This window comes from Chelonia mydas, chromosome 11 (genome assembly GCF_015237465.2).
Source record: "Chelonia mydas isolate rCheMyd1 chromosome 11, rCheMyd1.pri.v2, whole genome shotgun sequence".
In the NCBI taxonomy this organism is placed as follows: Eukaryota; Metazoa; Chordata; order Testudines; family Cheloniidae; genus Chelonia; species Chelonia mydas.
This window is the reverse complement of record NC_051251.2, coordinates 10,054,733-10,073,443: the sequence shown is the minus strand read 5'-3', so window position 1 is coordinate 10,073,443 and position 18,711 is coordinate 10,054,733. Positions and strand designations below refer to the sequence as shown.

The 18,711-nt window shown below is 47.9% G+C and overlaps 1 protein-coding gene across 2 annotated transcripts in view; it reads right to left on the bottom strand.

The window, feature by feature from the left end:
* SLC15A2 (solute carrier family 15 member 2) overlaps positions 1 to 18,287 on the bottom strand; it is a 64,831-nt gene extending 46,544 nt beyond the window's left edge. The window contains exons 1-4 of one of the 2 annotated variants that reach the window (XM_037913091.2): positions 17,918 to 18,287; positions 9,735 to 9,781; positions 3,141 to 3,228; positions 1,302 to 1,443 (exon numbers count right to left, since the gene is read on the bottom strand). In XM_037913091.2, the coding sequence (XP_037769019.1) occupies positions 1,302 to 1,443; positions 3,141 to 3,228; positions 9,735 to 9,781; positions 17,918 to 17,966 (326 nt within the window). In that variant the 5' untranslated portion in view covers positions 17,967 to 18,287. Of the gene's footprint in view, positions 1 to 1,301; positions 1,444 to 3,140; positions 3,229 to 9,734; positions 10,113 to 17,917 lie in introns of those variants that run through there. The other variant, XM_007071887.4, reaches the window with a different exon arrangement.
* Between the last annotated feature and the right edge of the window lie 424 nt (positions 18,288 to 18,711).

Below are 18,711 nucleotides of genomic sequence, written 5' to 3'. Positions count from 1 at the left end.
TTATCCAGGTCACACTTAGTTGATTAACACACAGGCATTTGCCAGGCCACCTGCCAAATGAATGCGTACTTTGGAGGGTGCATATGTAGATTGTATGTCCATACACTCCAAAGAGGTACATGGCATCTGTGTTTCAGGCAGATGTTTTTAAGAGCAGGGGTTAGGATAACACAGTGTGATGAAAGCATTCTGATGATCTAACAGCAGCTGAGGCTCTAGAAGACAACTTGTGATCCAGTGGTCACAGCAGAAGTTGGGAACCTGAATGAGTTCAAATCCCGACTGACTCAGCTAATTCATAGGAATGTAAGAATTGCCAGATGGGATCAGACCCCGCCTAAACCAGCAGTCTGTCTTCATCAGTGGCCAGTATCAGCTGCTTCAGAGGAAGAAACCCTGCAATAGGCAGCTGGGGCATAACGGCCCCACGGAAAGTTTCCTCTGAACTCCTACTACTTAAGAGATCTGCTTGAGGGTTTATATCCTTCAGGTCACAGACACCCTTGTATATCAGTGAACTCAGCTGTTAAACCTGAGTAACCAAACAGCAAAATAAAACCTCCAGTGTTATGTTATTTGTTTGAATGGACAAGGGAGTTTTGGAAGCTGGATTTAAGCGTAAGGGAAGAGGATATTGGCGGCCCATTGGGAACATGCTAGCAGGAAGAGGGATCCAAACTGGTTCTCTTGTTCAGACCCTTGTTTCTAGGACAGCATGAAACTGGAAGTCCATGGTCAGTTCTGGAAAGAAGAGAGATCTTCATGTTGTTTTTGAGAAGACAATATGGTCTAGACATCAGAACACAAGACTGGGAAGCAGGACTCCTGGATCCTTATCTCCACCTCTGCCACTGACCTTGGGCAAGTCACATGTTAATCTCTCCATACCTCAGATTCCTCATCTGTAAACTGGCGATAATAATGGTTGCCTCCGCAGAGGGAACTTATGGGGTTTAATATATTAATCATTGTAAATCATTTATTGAGCCTCAGATGGAAGAGAAATACAGAGCATTATTAAGAGTAGTGCTCCAGCTCTTGGTTTTTTTACCATGCCTACCACTGTGCTATACAGCTGCCTTGAGCCTCAGGGGGTATCTTTGAATCCTGTGTCTCATCACCACAATATTATGCCACACAATACACACATCATAATTCCCGACATGCGTGTGCTGAAGCACTTATTTTATGGGAGCCCTGAAAATGATAGGCTTCAGCAGGCATATCAGCTGTTCACTCATTATTGGGGAGGGGAAAGCAGGCGGTTAGTATATTTGAACTAAAGAGGTTTCCTTCCTTACTTGAATTTTCCAAGCCATGTGTCAGCGATGAGAGCTCCAAGGACAGGTGTGAAATAACACAGGCCAGCAAAGGCATGGTAGACGGTGGTGGATAGGTTTTCATCCCAGTGGAGGAAATTGAGAAAATACAAAGTCAGCACAGCTTGAAAAAAAGGAAACAAATGAAACAGGTCAGATAATCCATACACAACCAAGCAGGTGAACAAGGTGGGTTAAATCACTGTGACTAAGGTCAACCAAATGGTTTGTATAAGACTATGATGCACACAATGTCATGGAAAGAATTAAAAGTCTTGGACTCGCCTTTGTGACTTTTCTTTCCCCACCTGTCGTGCGGTCAGGTATCATTACACTTCTCATTAGATCCTTTTCATACTATAGTAATGGGGCCCCTGGCTAAGATCAAACCCAGGACCTCCATATTCAATATCATGAGCCCCTCCTATGTGAGCTAAAGGAACAAGTCATCATCTTGGACACAGAAGCAGACTTATAAACTCCTAAACCTAGTCCGGCTTTTAGAGGAGGACAAAGACCCACATTCTGCCAGCGTGCAGTCTACTCCCCCTGAGGACACTTGCCCTGAGTGTCAGTGGTCCACAGCAGTTCAGTATTTACATGTGGACAGTGAGGTGATGTGTAATGGGCCTGTTTTCTTTTATGAGGCTGATCCTGAGTTCAGCTGGCTTTGTCTTATACAAGGACAGGATCTGGATATCTGCCACCTGAAAGTATTCAGTAAGGCTGATATTCACCCTTCTGTGTAAGGCTGGAATAAGGACAGCCATGAGGTTTAAATCCACAGGGAGAGGGTAGCATGGTGTGCAGTAGAGGTGGAGTAGTCATGCGGTGGATCTCCACATTATCCTGTGCAGCAACCAATGTGCAAGGTCAGTTTCAAGGGAGACCAGGGCAGGGCTACAGGATTTGCATTTATACAGATCCTGCTGCTTAGAAACCTACATAGGCGTGTGGAACAGAAGCAGCTGCTTCACCAGCCTATGGGCTGGAACTGGGGCTGCCAAAGATTGTGCTGCACCCTGTAAGCAACCCAAGGAGGTTGTGATGGGATCAGGTTAAGACTAGGGCTCATTTTGATACCGTATCAAGGATTAAGATTTGGATTAGAATTCATTATTGTCCACAAATCTGCAAATGTTTGGACCCAAATGGCAAAGACGTCCTGAAATCAGTCGATATTGAATGGTGGAAATCTAGCAAGACCAAGTGAATCTCTGAGACTGCAACCTCAAGGGGAGATTCCAGCCATGTCAGATAGAAGCCCCCTTCCCAGTTTGGCATCTGATCTGAAACCAAACCTGTAGGCAGCTGGGGCATAACAGCCCCAGGGAAAGTTTCCTCTGAACTCCTACTACTTAAGAGATCTGCGTTGTGGATCTGTGGCTTCAAATCTGACCCCCCCTGAAATTGGGAGGGATTCTGACTGGCTAGTCTGGTTTCAGGCCCCCGCTATTTGTAAGTGTATCAATGTCCAGAGTGCATAAAGGGACATATTTTCCCACCAGCCGGATCCTAGCCTCTGATTTTACACAAGCAAGTTTTGGGTAAGCATGCCCTTGCCCACATAGGGTACCACATTGCTCATGTAAATGCAGTAAGTGCACACACAAACCAGAGTCTATGAACACAATTAGAAGCCCCTGGGAAACCTGGCCCAGGGGGCACATCAGGTTTAAATGAGTCCAACTGATACTGTGAAGAACTCTCTGAGTCAATGTACAATGCAGCAACGGGAGTACATGTGAAGACAACAGACCAGGGTGAGTGGGGCCCTGCCAAGAAAAGTAAAGCAGGGTTATTATTAGATACACCATGTACCTTTCATGCCATAGTAGGAGAAGCGCTCGCAGAACTCGTTCACCACAATGAAGGCAATGCTGAGCGGGTAGTTGGTGCCACATAGTTTCTGTGGGAAACAAATAGGAACATGCTGGCTTTGTTCTGTCGGAGATGGGTCCAATCCAAAACCCCACAGCCAAACACCCCAAATTCCAAGGAGAGCAACATCCACATCCCAGCCGTGTAGTTCTGGCACGCTGGTAAAAGTCATGCACTGGGGATGGGCTGCTCCCTGCCAGCCATGGTTACTGCGGCAGTCAAGGTTCTCCTGAGTGGGTCGCCTAGAGTTGCTAACTTTCTACTTGCACAAAACCAAACACCCTTGCTCTGCTCCCTACCCCACCCCTTCTCTGAGGCCCTATCCCCTGCTCACTCCATCCCCTCTCCCTCTATCACTTGCTCTCCCCACCCTCACTCACTTGCTTGTTTTCACCGGGCTGGCTCAGGGGATTGGGGTGCAGGAGGGAGTGAGGGCTCTGGCTAGGGGTGAGGCTCCAGGGTGGGGCCAGGGATGAGGGGTTTGGCATGCAGGAGGGGGCTCCGGGCTGGGAGGTGGAGCCGAGGGGTTCGGAGTATGGGAGGGGGTTGGGGTGTGGGAAGGGGTATGAGCTCTGGGCTAGGGGTGCAGGTTCTGGGGTGGGGCCAGAAATGAGGGGTTCAGGGTGCGGGAGGGGGCAGGGGGTTTGGGTGTGGGGGGGTGCGGGCTCCATCAGGGGTGTGGGCTCTGGTATGGGGCCAGGGATGAGGGTTTTGGAGTGCACGACGGGGATCTGGGCTGGGTCAGGGAGTTGGGGGTGTGAGGGCTTCAGCTGGGGGTGCAGACTCTGGGGTGGGGCTGGGGATGTGGGGTGTAGGGTATAGGGAAGGTGCTCCGGGCTGGGACTGAGGGGTTCGGAGGGTGGGAGGGGGATCAGGGCTGGGGAAGGGAGTTGGGGCACAGGAGGGGGTCAGAGGTGAAGGCTCCGGGCGGCACTTACCTCAAGCAGCTCCCTGAAGCAGTGGCATGTCCCCCCTATGCGGAGCCACGGCTAGGCATCTCTGCGCGCTGCCTCGTCCACAGACACTGCCCCTGCAGCTCCCATTGCTTGTGGTTCCTGGCCAATGGGAGCTGTGGAGCTGGTGCTTGGGGTGGTGGGCAGCGTGCGGAGCCCCCTGGCTGCCCCTATGATTAGGAGACGAAAGGGGGACGTGCCGCTGCTTCCGGGAGCCACACGGAGCCATGGCAGGCAAGGAGCCTGCCTTAGCCCTGCTGCACCGCTGACCGGACTTGCCAGGATCCCTTTTCAACTTGGCATTTTGGTCGAAAACCAGACACCCGGCAACCCTAGGGTCACCTTCCCTCCCCAAGGCATGTTCCACCCGCTGTGGCCTGGACTTCCTTCAGCTTTTCTTTTGCTCCCTCACTCCCATGGCTACTCCTTCATCAATGAGCAGGAGTCAGGGTTCATCTGCTACTCCTGCTGGGGCTGGGCTTCCCTCCAGTGGGTCCCCTCCTCTCCTTCTGCTGAGGCCTTCTGAGCAGGACACCAACTCTCCCTCCCCACCTGATGCTGCTTCTTCCACTGAGGATTCCTCTTAGCAGTTCCATCACTCTCTGTAGCTGTGGCTGCCCGCCAGGCTCTCACAGCAGCGCTCCCCCATCTCCCACCAGGCTCTCTTGCCCCAGACACACGGAACTGTCCCACCAGGTTTACAAAGAGGGAGAAGACCAGCTCCTTCCAATTTTGCCAATCTGTATCCCCCTGGCCCAATTCATCTATTCAGCGCTCCCTTCTCTGGACAATTCAGTTCTGCCCACTCACCAGTTCTGCACCCCTCTTCCCCCAGATTCTGTCTCTAGTTTACTCGTACTGTGGCTGGAGTTGGTACTTAACCTGCCTTTATCACAGAGTAACTGCCCCTCTCTCTTATTCCAAGAACAGAGCAATGTTGTATCAGTAGATTTTTTTTTTTTTTAAATACAATGACTGGTGTATAATTCCTCTGAGCTTGAATCTCACCTAACTGAATCTCACCTAACCAAGGCTAGCTTTACACTCTCAGAGTAAAACTCAAGGGATTTAATTTAAATACAAATGAGTTTTGACAGGACCACAGAGTGTGCCTCAGTCATTCCTTCTATACGCTCTTTATCCAAGCATTGCTGCTTAGCCTCACTTCCTCACAACAGGGGATGTGCCTCTTCACAACATGGCCTATCCCATACCAGCTAGGGCCAGCCCAAGGTAGTAAGAGAGAGGGACTCATTACACCCAGAGGCTGGGTCTACACTGCGAAGTTAGGTGGACGCAAGTCACCTTGCGTCGACCTAGTTGTGCACGTGTCTACACTTTCATTTTAATCCCACCGATGTAAGCACCCCATTACGGCCACGCAGTAACACCCAGCTCCCCCATTACGGCCACGCAGTGACACCCAGCTCCCCAAATGGCATTGAGGACCTGGTGCTTGCAACACTTGTGACAATAGTGCAGAGCTTTGCAGGTTCCATCCTACTGTCAGAGATGGCAGACGGCAAGGAGGGCTGTGTGAGCTCCTGGGATTTTTTAAAAAGGCGTGAAAATGATGGGGTATGGATGACATTATGGGATGGAGAAAATTGCATGCTGAGAACTTGCTCCCAATTATCTCTGCATGACTCATTTCTGCACCACCATGCATTGCCAAAACTTCCCCAAAGACAGTGCAGTGGCAAATTGCACACTGGGATACCTACCCATGGTGCATCTCACTACGCAGAGACACAAGTACTCCTGGTGAGTACCTGTAGAAGCCAAGTATTCATGCACATGAGTGACATATTAACTGCAGCGACTTTATGCCAACATAATTGTGTCAGCCAAAGTTTGTAGTGTAGACATGGCCTGACTCATAGGTAGGGCTCCATGTCTATCTCTGAGGTCGTGGAAGTCATGGATTCCGTGACTTCTGCAGTGGCCAGCGTGGCTGACCCCTGGGCTGCCCAAGCAGCTGGCTCTGGGGCCAGCTGCTCAGGTGACCCCGGGGACAGCCACACCAGCGCTGCTCAGGCAGCCCCCAGCAGCAGTCCCAGGGCGGCCGGAGCAGCCATGATCTGCTGGCCCCGGCAGTGGTCCCCGGCAACGGTCCCCGGGTAGCCGGCCGAAGGAGTCACGGCCTGCTGGGCCCTGCAGCGGTCTCCGGGCAGCTGGCTGGAGGAGCCAGGGTCTGCTGGCCCTGGCAGTGGTCCCAGGGAGGCTGGCTGGAGCAGCCAGGGTCCACAGCCCACAGCAGCTGGTGCTGCTGGCCCCGACCCCCCACAACAGTCCCCTTTCCCCCCAAGATTTAGTCACAGGTATTTTTAGTAAAAGTCACGGACTGGTCATGGGGCTGTGAATTTTTGTTTATTGCCCATGACCTGTCCATGACTCTTACTAAAAATACCAGTGACTAAATCATAGCCTACTCATGGGTGGTGTTTGTGTTTTTAATTTCTTAAAGAGCCATATTATGGGGCCAAAATGACATGAGATCTGGTCTTCCCAGCGGATTTTAGCTCCTGAAAGATGGAAATACTGATCTCCTGTTTTTTCAGTCTCAGAAATGGTTCACAAAACACAAATACAGATGCCAAAATAGATATGTTTATTCAAGTATACCCAAATATTGAGGCATTTGGGTTTATTTTAATTCCTGGAGAAGATTTTAATCTCAAATACCAGTTTAACAATACTTTTTTTTTGGCCAGGAATGTACAAGGGCAATGAAAGACAATATGAGTGAACTAAAAAAGAATAAAAAATTAAACCTTCAAGAATTTAACCCCATTTGTCTAAACACAAATATTTTGGTGCATCATTTCAAACACATTTTTCATCTCTTATTTATGGGATAAAGACTTCAGCCATCATACCTATTTCTTCAGAAACCTTCTGACCATGTGCCCTGGTTGAGCAATTGTTATTAATGTTATTTGTTATTTACTCTGTAGCTATAAAGCCTGGAATACAGTTTGTAAGCAAGATCCTACATAAGGTGGCTTATTCCTCAGTTTTCTGCACTAGCACCACTTGTTATAATTAGCCCCCAAAGCCTAAAAACTTGCAAATATTGCAAATGTGGATGCACACCCAGGCGCACACACATACACATTCACACCCCAGAGTGTAATAGATTCATAGATACTAAGGTCAGAAGGGACCATTATGATCATCTAGTCCAATCTCCTGCACAATGCAGGCCACAGAATCTCACCCACCCACTCCTGCGAAAAACCTCTCACCTATGTCTGAGCTATTGAAGTCCTCAAATCGTGGTTTAATGTCTGCCTTTCTCCACCAAGTTGTTTGTAATCAAGAAAAAGCAGAGAAAGTGAACTATGCAATTCTGTCTTTTTTTGCAAACAGAAATAAAAGCACACTACATGAACACTTCCGCCCATCCAGAAATTTGCAAGAGATTCCTGATTTTCACAGTCCTGTGCTGCTAGCATGCAGCAAATTTAAAAAGTTACAAATTTAGGGCCCAATTCTGCAGATGCTTATTGCCACGTTTAGTGATGACTACCCACTGAAAGTCAAATTCCACTTGCTCACATCAGTGATCACTAACAGAGCTGTGCAAATAACTGACTTTTTGGTTCTCTGGTCATTTGGAAAAAATTGCGGGGGGGAGGGCGCGGAATTGATTTCGGTCAACCAGAAACAAAAAGGCTTTGGCAAATCAAAAAATCATTTTGGGGCACCCAGTGATTTGTTTGACTTGAAGCAAAACATTTCCTTTCATTTGGGACGATTTTTTCCTTTTCTAATTTTTTTAAATAAAATTGAAGTAAATTTCAAAGTGGAAAGTCACTGTGACTCAAAGAGATCAAAATGTTTTGTTTCAAACAAAACAAACATTTCAAATGAAACAAAACATTTCGATTTTTTAGGGGAAAAAATCCTCTTTTCTTCCGACCAAAACAATGGCAAATTCGACACGGATTTGTAAAATGTTTCGGTCGCCCTGACTGCATTTTTCAGTGAAAAAAAGTTACATCTGAAAAACTTCACCCAGCTGTAACTACGAATGCTGCGTGTAGCAATTGTCTGCAGTATCGGGGCCTCAGCATCATGATGTGGCAATGTTGTGTAGCGAGGAGCCAGTGAAGTGGTATCTTCCCAAACTGATGCTGCATCAGCATGTGGTGTCATCTAGGAAGCAGAAGGAGGCAGCATAATTCAGAGAAATAAACACAGGCTTGACCGTTAAGAAATCCTGCGTCGTTGTCCCAGCTCAGTCACGGACTTGCTCTGTGGCCTTGGGGCAAAACTTTCAAACTTGGGTATCTAAAATTAGACCCCTAAATCCATACTTAGGACCAGCTTCTGCCACACTTACGGACACTGAGTAGTAGCACTTCACTCCGCAACTAGTCCCATTGAAATCAGTGGTGCTGCTCTTGGAGTAATGAGCTACTCAAAGTAGACAGAACAGGAGTACTTGTGGCACCTTAGAGACTAACCAATTTATTTGAGCATGAGCTTTCGTGAGCTACAGCTCACTTCATCGGATGCGTACTGTAGAAAGTGTAGAAGATTCCACAGTACACATCCGATGAAGTGAGCTGTAGCTCACGAAAGCTTATGCTCAAATAAATTGGTTAGTCTCTAAGGTGCCACAAGTCCTCCTTTTCTTTTTGCGAATACAGACTAACACGGCTGTTACTCTGAAACCTGGCAAAGTATACAGAGGTGGAAGAATCTGTTACCTAGATAAGGGCATGATTTGCAGAAGCGTTGAGCACTCACAGATCCCAAGGAAGTTGATTCTCGTCATGTTTGAAAATCAGGCCCCACATGAGGGTGTCTGTATATTGATTTAGGGCCCAGACCCTCAAAAGTATGTTTTAGGTGCCTAACTCCCATTGGCTTTAGAATTAAAAGTAAATATTCCCATTTACGAGCACAAAATAGCAGCCATTTGTATGGGCCCCAGAAGTCAGGCCCAGAAAAAGCAAACTCAGTGGAAGCATGACAAAATGCGTAGGTCTCAATCACTTGATGAGAACTCGCCTGAGGGGTGGCACACGTGTCAAAGCTGCATGGTGGGAAAATGATTTGCTAGCTCTGCCTTTAAATCTCAGCTGAAGATTTAAACCGGAGCCTCTCACTCTGGACAGGGAGCACTGGAATGTGCGGCAATGGCCAGTGCTAGCACCGCATCTGTTTCACTGCTCAGCAGCATCTGGAAACTGCTTCTTTACTGGCTTTACAACAATCTGTGCAAATAAATAGGCCCATTCCCGAGCCCCTACGCTCCTCCCTGCCCTCCAGATCTTCACTTCAAAGGAACCATCCTGCAAGAGAAGGAGCCTCCAGCAGAAAGGTATGAATCAAAGCTGCATTTCCCAAAGAATCTGACAGCTCATTTTCCCCCATAAACTGCCCTTTCTTCATTTAATCCGGTTAGCAGAGGGGATTTTGTTTTGAGTTTTTAATCCTCATTCCAATCCAAGGCAAGGAGTGTCTGTCTGCAGGCACAGCACGACAGGGGAAGGAACAGAGTGATCCTGCGAGGTTTGGCATGAACAAAACAGAAAGCAAAAAAAAGGGAGCCCGATGTAATACTCACCCGGGATTTTTTCTGAGGAGAGAAATCTCCTCTGGGGGGATCATCTCCTGCAGGAATAAAAGCAAATAAAGTTTCCGTTGGTTTGTTTTTCTGAAAAGCGTTCATCTCCCTTCTCGCCTTGTCTCACACCATGGTATGTGGCTGTTGTGAGTTGACTGGAAGACTTCCAGCTGCAGGGCTTGGAGTTTGATTCAGTTAAGTTAACCCTAATCAAGTGCATTTCTGCACTGGTGGGGATGATACGAGGAATGACAACAACAGAGCTGTTGCAGTAGCTCATCCTAAATCACTAATGGATCTGGGTTCTCAGCACTTTGCATTGTTTGTCTGGCACTCCCCCGGCTACTGTGCATGAACTAACTTGACAAAGAACTGTGTGCCACAAAGATATGCTCCCAAGAACAAATGCCAGATCCAAACACCCCTGGAGACTGTGGAAGCTCAGATTGAGGAGCAAAGTTTGCATCTCAGGCCAGTCTCAGTAATAACTGATTTATTAAATTCTTTCCAGAGCTAAATGGTGGGCTGGAGAAAAGTACCACATGGATAGCACAGTGACAACATAAAAGATATTACCTCACCCACCTTGTCTCTCTAACAAGCTACTTGTGGGTTATACTTGCTGCACCAACCTCTGTTGCTCCTTTCCCTTTCAGACCGTAGACCTTATGGGTTCCTGCACCCCATTAAATAAGTCCCACTCTGCTCTCAGCACATAGATACACTTGATATTTTCCCCGCATTCAGCCCCCCACAGCAATCCGGCATTCCCCTGTAGAACCATTTAATCTTCTCCCCCCCATACAGAGCCCTCCCCCATGGTCCACCAGGACAGCCCCTAGTTGGACCCCCCACAATTCACTGCCCCATTTCCCCCTGAAAGAAGGCCTAAATCCCTCCCCCTGTAGAAAGGGGAGAGTGATCACTTAAGGTCGGGGGGGAGGGGAGGAACCTTTTGTAGTGATAATCAAGGTGGGCCATTTCCAGCAGTTGACAAGAACGTCTGAGGAACAGTGGGGGGTGGGGTGGGGATAAACATGGGGAAATAGTTTTACTTTGTGTAATGACCCATCCACTCCCAATCTCTATTCACGCCTAAGTGCCCCTCTGCCATCTATGTTAGTCAGGCTGGACAGTCTCTGCGTAGGAGAGGGAACGTCCATGTACCAGCAACGCCAGTACAGATAAGTAACCGTTTTCATGTTCTCTCCACAGGTACTAATGCAGAGAGAGGACCAGATGATACGTCTGATGGAAGGGAGCAGAAGGAGACTCCGCCGATTGGAAGGCATGAGATGCACTGTCCTAGGGTTGGGGGTTCCACGACCACCGCTCCCAAGAGAAGGAGGAGGGTGGTAGTGGTCGGGGACTCTCTCCTCAGGGGGACTGAGTCATCTATCTGCTGCCCCGACCGGGAAAACCGAGAAGTCTGCTGCTTGCCAGGAGCTAAGATTCGTGATGTGACGGAGAGACTGCCGAGACTCATCAAGCCCTTGGATCGCTACCCCTTCCTGCTTCTCCACGTGGGCACCAATGATACTGCCAAGAATGACCTTTTGCGGATCACTGCAGACTACGTGGCTCTGGGAAGAAGGATAAAGGAGTTTGAGGCGCAAGTGGTGGTCTCGTCCATCCTCCCCGTGGAAGGAAAAGGCCTGGGTAGAGACCGTCGAATCGTGGAAGTCAACGAATGGCTACGCAGGTGGTGTCGGAGAGAAGGCTTTGGATTCTTTGACCATGGGATGGTGTTCCAAGAAGGAGGAGTGCTAGGCAGAGACGGGCTCCACCTAATGAAGAGAGGGAAGAGCATCTTTGCAAGCAGGCTGGCTAACCTAGTGAGGAGGGCTTTAAACTAGGTTCACCGGGGGAAGGAGACCAAAGCCCTGAGGTAAGTGGGGAAGTGGGATACCGGGAGGAAGCACGAGCAGGAGTGCGTGAGAGTGGAGGGCTCCTGCCTCATACTGAGAAAGAGGGGTGATGAGCGGGTTATCTCAAGTGCCTATACACAAATGCACAAAGCCTGGGAAACAAGCAGGGAGAACTGGAAGTCCTAGCAAAGTCAAGGAATTATGATGTGATTGGAATAACAGAGACTTGGTGGGATAACTCACATGACTGGAGTACGGTCATGGATGGATATAAGCTGTTCAGGAAGCACAGGCAGGGCAGAAAAGGTGGGGGAGTTGCACTGTATGTAAGAGAGCAGTATGACTGCTCAGAGTTCAGGTATGAAACTGCAGAAAAACCTGAGAGTCTCTGGATTAAGTTTAGAAGAAGTGTGAGCAACAAAGGTGATGTCGTGGTGGGAGTCTACTATAGACCACCAGACCAGGGGGATGAGGTGGACGAGGCTTTCTTCCGGCAACTCGCAGAAGTTACTAGATCGCACGCCCTGGTTCTCATGGGAGACTTCAATCACCCTGATATCTGCTGGGAGAACAATACAGCGGTGCACAGATAATCCAGGAAGTTTTTGGAAACTGTAGGGGACAATTTCCTGGTGCAAGTACTGGAGGAACCAACTAGGGGCAGAGCTCTTCTTGACCTGCTGCTCACAAACCAGGAAGAATTAGTAGGGGAAGCAAAAGTGGATGGGAACCTGGGAGGCAGTGACCATGAGATAGTCAAGTTCAGGATCCTGACACAAGGAAGAAAGGAAAGCAGCAGAATACGGACCCTGGACTTCAGAAAAGCAGACTTTGACTCCCTCAGGGAGCTGATGGGCAAGATCCCCTGGGAGAATAACATGAGGGAGAAAGGAGTCCAGGAGAGCTGGCTGTATTTTAAAGAATCCTTATTGAGGTTACAGGGACAAACCATCCCGATGTGTAGAAAGAATAGTAAATATGACAGGCGACCGGCTTGGCTTATCGGTGAAATCCTTGCTGATCTTAAATACAAAAAAGAAGCTTACAAGAAGTGGAAGATTGGACAAATGACCAGGGATGAGTATAAAAATATTGCTCGGGCATGCAGGAGTGAAATCAGGAAGGCCAAATCACACCTGGAGTTGCAGCTAGCAAGAGATGTTAAGAGTAACAAGAAGGGTTTCTTCAGATATGTTAGCAACAAGAAGAAAGTCAAGGAAAGTGTGGGCCCCTTACTGAATGAGGGAGGCAACCTAGTGACAGAGGAAGTGGAAAAAGCTAATGTACTCAATGCTTTTTTTTGCCTCTGTCTTTACGAACAAGGTCAGCTCCCAGACTAGTGCACTGGGCAGCACAGCATGGGGAGAAGGTGACCAGCCCTCTGTGGAGAAAGAAGTGGTTTGGGACTATTTAGAAAAGCTGGACGTGCACAAGTCCATGGGGCCGGATGCGTTGCATCCGAGAGTGCTAAAGGAGTTGGTGGATGTGATTGCAGAGCCATTGGCCATTATCTTTGAAAACTCATGGCGATTGGGGGAGGTCCCGGACAACTGGAAAAAGGCTAATGTAGTGCCCATCTTTAAAAAAGGGAAGAAGGAGGATCCTGGGAACTACAGGCCAGTCAGCCTCACCTCAGTCCCTGGAAAAATCATGGAGCAGGTCCTCAAGGAATCAATTCTGAAGCACTTAGAGGCGAGGAAAGTGATCAGAAACAGTCAGCATGGATTCACCAACGGCAAGTCATGCCTGACTAATCTAATTGCCTTCTATGACGAGATAACTGGCTCTGTGGATGAAGGGAAAGCAGTGGACGTGTTGTTCCTTGACTTTAGCAAAGCTTTTGACACGGTCTCCCACAGTATTCTTGCCAGCAAGTTAAAGAAGTATGGGCTGGATGAATGGACTATAACGTGGATAGAAAGCTGGCTAGATTGTCGGGCTCAACGGGTAGTGATCAATGGCTCCATGTCTAGTTGGCAGCTGGTATCAAGTGGAGTGCCCTAAGGGTCGGTCCTCGGGCCGGTTTTGTTCAATATCTTCATAAATGATCTGGAGGATGGTGTGGATTGCACCCTCAGCAAGTTTGCAGATGACACTAAACTGGGAGGAGAGGTAAATACGCTGGAGGGTAGGGATAGGATACAGAGGGACCTAGACAAATTGGAGGACTGGGCCAAAAGAAATCTGATGAGGTTCAATAAGGATAAGTGCAGGGTCCTGCACTTAGGACGGAAGAACCCAATGCACCGCTACAGACTAGGGACCGAATGGCGAGGCAGCAGTTCTGCGGAAAAGGACCTAGGGGTGACAGTGGACGAGAAGCTGGATATGAGTCAGCAGTGTGCCCTTGTTGCCAAGAAGGCCAATGGCATTTTGGGATGTATAAGAAGGGGCATAGCGAGCAGATCGAGGGACGTGATCGTTCCCCTCTATTCGACATTGGTGAGGCCTCATCTGGAGTCCTGTGTCCAGTTTTGGGCCCCACACTACAAGAAGGATGTGGAAAAATTGGAAAGAGTCCAGCGGAGGGCAACAAAAATGATTAGGGGACTGGAACACATGACTTATGAGGAGAGGCTGAGGGAACTGGGGATGTTTAGTCTACGGAAGAGAAGAATGAGGGGAGATTTGATAGCTGCTTTCAACTACCTGAAAGGGGGTTCCAAAGAGGATGGCTCTAGACTGTTCTCAGTGGTAGCAGATGACAGAACAAGGAGTAATGGTCTCAAGTTGCAGTGGGGGAGATTTAGGTTGGATATTAGGAAAAACTTTTTCACTAGGAGGATGGTGAAACACTGGAATGCGTTACCTAGGGAGGTGGTGGAATCTCCTTTCTTAGAAGTTTTTAAGGTCAGGCTTGACAAAACCCTGGCTGGGATGATTTAATTGGGGATCGGTCCTGCTTTGAGCAGGGGGTTGGACTAGATGACCTCCTGAGGTCCCTTCCAACCCTGATATTCTATGATTCTATGAGAGTGGGTGGACACAGATCGGACGTCAAGAATTATAACATTCAAAAACCAGTTGGAGAACACTTCAATCTCTCTGGTCACTCAATTACAGACCTAAAAGTGGCAATACTTCAACAAGAAAACTTCAAAAACAGACTCCAACGAGAGGCTGCTGAATTGGAATTAATTTGCAAACTGGATACAATTAACATGTTTATCCCTGCCCCACCCCCCACTGTTCCTCAGACGTTCTTGTGAACTGCTGGAAATGGCCCACCTTGATTATCACTACAAAAGGTTTCCCCCACTGCCCCCCGCTCTCCTTCTGGTAATAGCTCACCTTAAGTGATCACTCTGGTTACAGTGTGTATGGTAACACCCATTGTTTCATGTTCTCAATGTATATAAATCTCCCCACTGTATTTTCCACTGAATGCATCCGATGAAGTGAGCTGTAGCTCACAAAAGCTTATGCTCAAATAAATTTGTTAGTCTCTAAGGTGCCACAAGTACTCCTTTTCTTTTTGTGAATACAGACTAACACGGCTGCTACTCTGAAACCGTTCTTTACGATGTAACTGGGGAAACTGTTTCATGAACCTCAGAGTTACAAACACCCCAGGAATGGATGTTGTTCGTAACTCTGAAATGTTCGTAATGCGGAACAGAACGTTACGGCTGTTCTTTCCAAAGTTTACAACTGACCATTGACTTAATACAGCTTTGAAACTTTACGATGCAGAAGAAAATGCTGCTTTTAACCATCTTAACTGAAATGAAACAAGCACAGAAACAGTTTCATGACCTTATCAAATTTTTTTTTTTAAACTTTCCCTGTATATTTTTACTAGTTTACACTGAACACAACACTGTACTGTATTTGCTTTTTGTGTGTGTGTGTGTGTGTGTTCCTCTCTGCTGCTGCCTGATTGCCTACTTCCAGTTCCAAATGAGGTGTGTGGTTAAGCAGTCAGTTCGTAACTCTGGTGTTCGTAACTCTGAGGTTCCACTGTAGCTGTAATTTCCACTCCACGGATGTCTGTGCATAGTACTCACAGGGGACTCTAACAGCATCCTATGGGTTTGAGCTCATAGATGCCAAAGCCAAAAGGGACCACTGTGATCATCTAGTCTGACCTCCTGTATAACACAGAGGCCATAGCACTCCCCCAAGAGCAAATCTTTTAGAAAAACATCCAATCTTGATTTTAAAAAATTGCCAGCGATGGAGACTCCACCGTGACCCTTGGTAAGCTGTTTCAAATTCATTCAAGTTATTTAATGATTAGGGCATTTTTCATTATTGTTCTTCTCCAGTCCTGCAGATCTGATATCTAGTGCAGTTTCTTGTTTGCTTTTGATTCATTGGATCCCTGTCTGAGGCATGACAAACTGCAAAATCCTGGTATTTTTGTTATGGCTCTGGGGCAGGCTGCTGTGTGTTTGCGTGTTGTGATGTGTGACTTGCAACAGAGTTAGATCACAAGGGGGCTGTTATTGGTAGAGCCCGTGCGGATACAAACTTATATCAGCAGATGCAGACATTTACAGATATAAATTGGCTGCAGGGCTCTACCGGGAACCGCAGTGGGGAAAGGAGCAGCACGTTGGGCTGCCATTCCCAGGAAATTAATTTGTATCCGCGCAGAGCTCTAGTTATAGGAACTGTGCCAGAAAGGTAAATAACGGACACGGATAAAAGTCCTGGAGGAAACAAATAGAAAAGCTATTTATTGGGGAATACCCCCAGCCTGGCTCCATCCAGGAATATGCTAAAGCCTGGGATCAGAGGGAATTCTCTAAGAGCCTAGAAAAGACAAGGTGACTGAGTGAATTAGGAGGGGCTACCCAGGTATATCAATGAAAAGCTGGCAGGTGAGTAAACACACAGAGAGACAGAGGGGGCATGCTGCAATTGAGATGGGCTGGTTCTCCCGACTCTAAGGTCTAATCTCCCTTAGTCAGCATCACTTCACTGGGTATCTTGCTTCCTTTCCCCGTGGCCAATGCATTTGTGTACACTTATTTCCACTCTGCACTTAGAGAAGATTTGCTACTAGTGATATCATTCACTGCAATATTTTCATTGTTTTGCTGATCTTCTTGACTTGATTCAGAGATTCCAAGACCAGAAGGGACCATTGTGATCATCTAGTCTGACCTCCTGCATAACACAGGCCAGAGAAATTCCCCAAAATAATTCCCAGAGAGATCTTTTAGAAACATATCCTGTCTTGATTTAAAAATTGTCACTGATGCAGACTCCACCCAACCCTTGGTAAATGGTTCCAATGGTTAATTACTTTAAAGTACTAATTTGTCTGCTCCTAAGGCAGAGGTGGGCAAACTACGGCCTGTGGGCCACATCCAACCCATGGGACCGTCCTGCCCGGCCCTTGAGCTCCCGGCTCGGGAGGCTAGTCTCCGGCCCCTTCCCTGCTGTCCCCCCTCCACCGCAGCCTCACCGCCAGCGCTCTGGCCCGCTGCTCCTGCCGGGCCATGTGGCGGCGTGGCTGGCTCTGGCATGGTAAGGGAGCGGAGGGTTTCAGGGGACAGTCAGGGGACAGGGAGCAGGGGCGGTTGGATGGGGTGGAGGTTCTGTGGCAGTGGTGGCCAGGGGATGGGGAACGGGGGGGGTGAATAGGCGTGGGAGTCCCGGGGGGCCTGTTAGGGGCGGAGGTGTGGATAGGGGTTGGGGCAGTCAGAGGACAGGGAGCAGGGTGGGGGGGTTGGATGGGGGTGGGGTCCCGGGGGGGCAGTTAGGGGCGGTGGGCCCCGGGAGGGGGCAGTCAGGGGACAAGGAGCAGGGGGGGTTGGATGGGTCTGGAGTTCTGGGGGGGGCAGTCAGGGGGAGGGAAGTGGGAGGGAGCGGATAGGGGACAGGGGACAGGCTGTTTGGGGAGGCACAGCCTTCCCTACCCAGCCCTCCATATAGTTTTGCAACCCCGATGTGGCCCTCAGGCCAAAAAGTTTGCCCACCCCTGTCCTAAGGCAATAATAATACAGCGCCCTATGAAACATTTGAATCCAAACATTTTTATGTGTGTGTAAATTTCCAGATGAACTGAGATACAGAGGGACAGATTCTTAGATTATGTGAAATATCATAACTGCATTGACTGAAACAGAGCTACACTGATTTACACTATCTGAAGATCTGGTTCAATGAAGTTAAGTGATTTGCCAAAGGCTAAGTTGCATATCAGTAGCAGAGTCCAGAATAGAACCCACATTCGAACCACTAAACCCCATAGCCAACAAAGATGAAAGAAACCCTGTCCTGCTAGACTCATCCGTATTTTCTTTGCATCCTCTCTCTGTCTTTTCTTTAATTAGCAAGGAAAACAAGTATAAAATCTCTCACCAGTTTGTTTTTTCTTTGCTGTTTCCTTTGTACCTTTCTCCTTTGCCATGTTTGCAATTCCCTGTGCTCTGTGTGATCCCAGCCCTGCGTGGCTGAAAATTAATCTTGCTGAGCGATCCTGCCTGTCTATTTAACTTTTGTTAATGTTTCACTTTACTGTAGTGACAACTTAGTCACCAATAAAATGCCATTGGACAGTCTTTGATTTTTCACCCTCAAGAGGAGATGAAGTTATTTATTCTCAACTTCTGTAGACAGAAAATCATGCATGGACAGGCCACACATGTAGACTATTGGTAAATTACAGTCATAAATGTTCCCTATGTTTTTCATGGTAGATATTCTTGAGAAATCACATTTATTTTCAGCTGCCGGTGGGCGGGGGGAGAGGGGGTTTAAATAGAATTATTATGCTGTTGAGGGAACAGGCTTTTGACCCAAGACTAATTAGGGCCAGATCTACAGCTGGCATAAACCAACATAGCCCGATTGACTTGGATGGAGCTACTGCAGTACACAACAGCTGCAGATCTGGCCTTAATTGAATGCATGTGACAGTAGTTAACTCTGTTCTGAGAGGGGCTTCATCAACTCTTAACAGGCCAGCTTTAATTCTAAGCTCTTCTTGCATCCTGTATACTAGCTTTTATTAAATTCATGCCCCATTCATCATGCACAGAGTCCTTTCTTCATCTACCGTACCTTTATGAAACAAGGAACCCTACGTAGAAATAATTTCTTTTGCACAATGTTTTTACTTGCCTTTCATGTTTCTCCCGAACTAACCTCTAAAG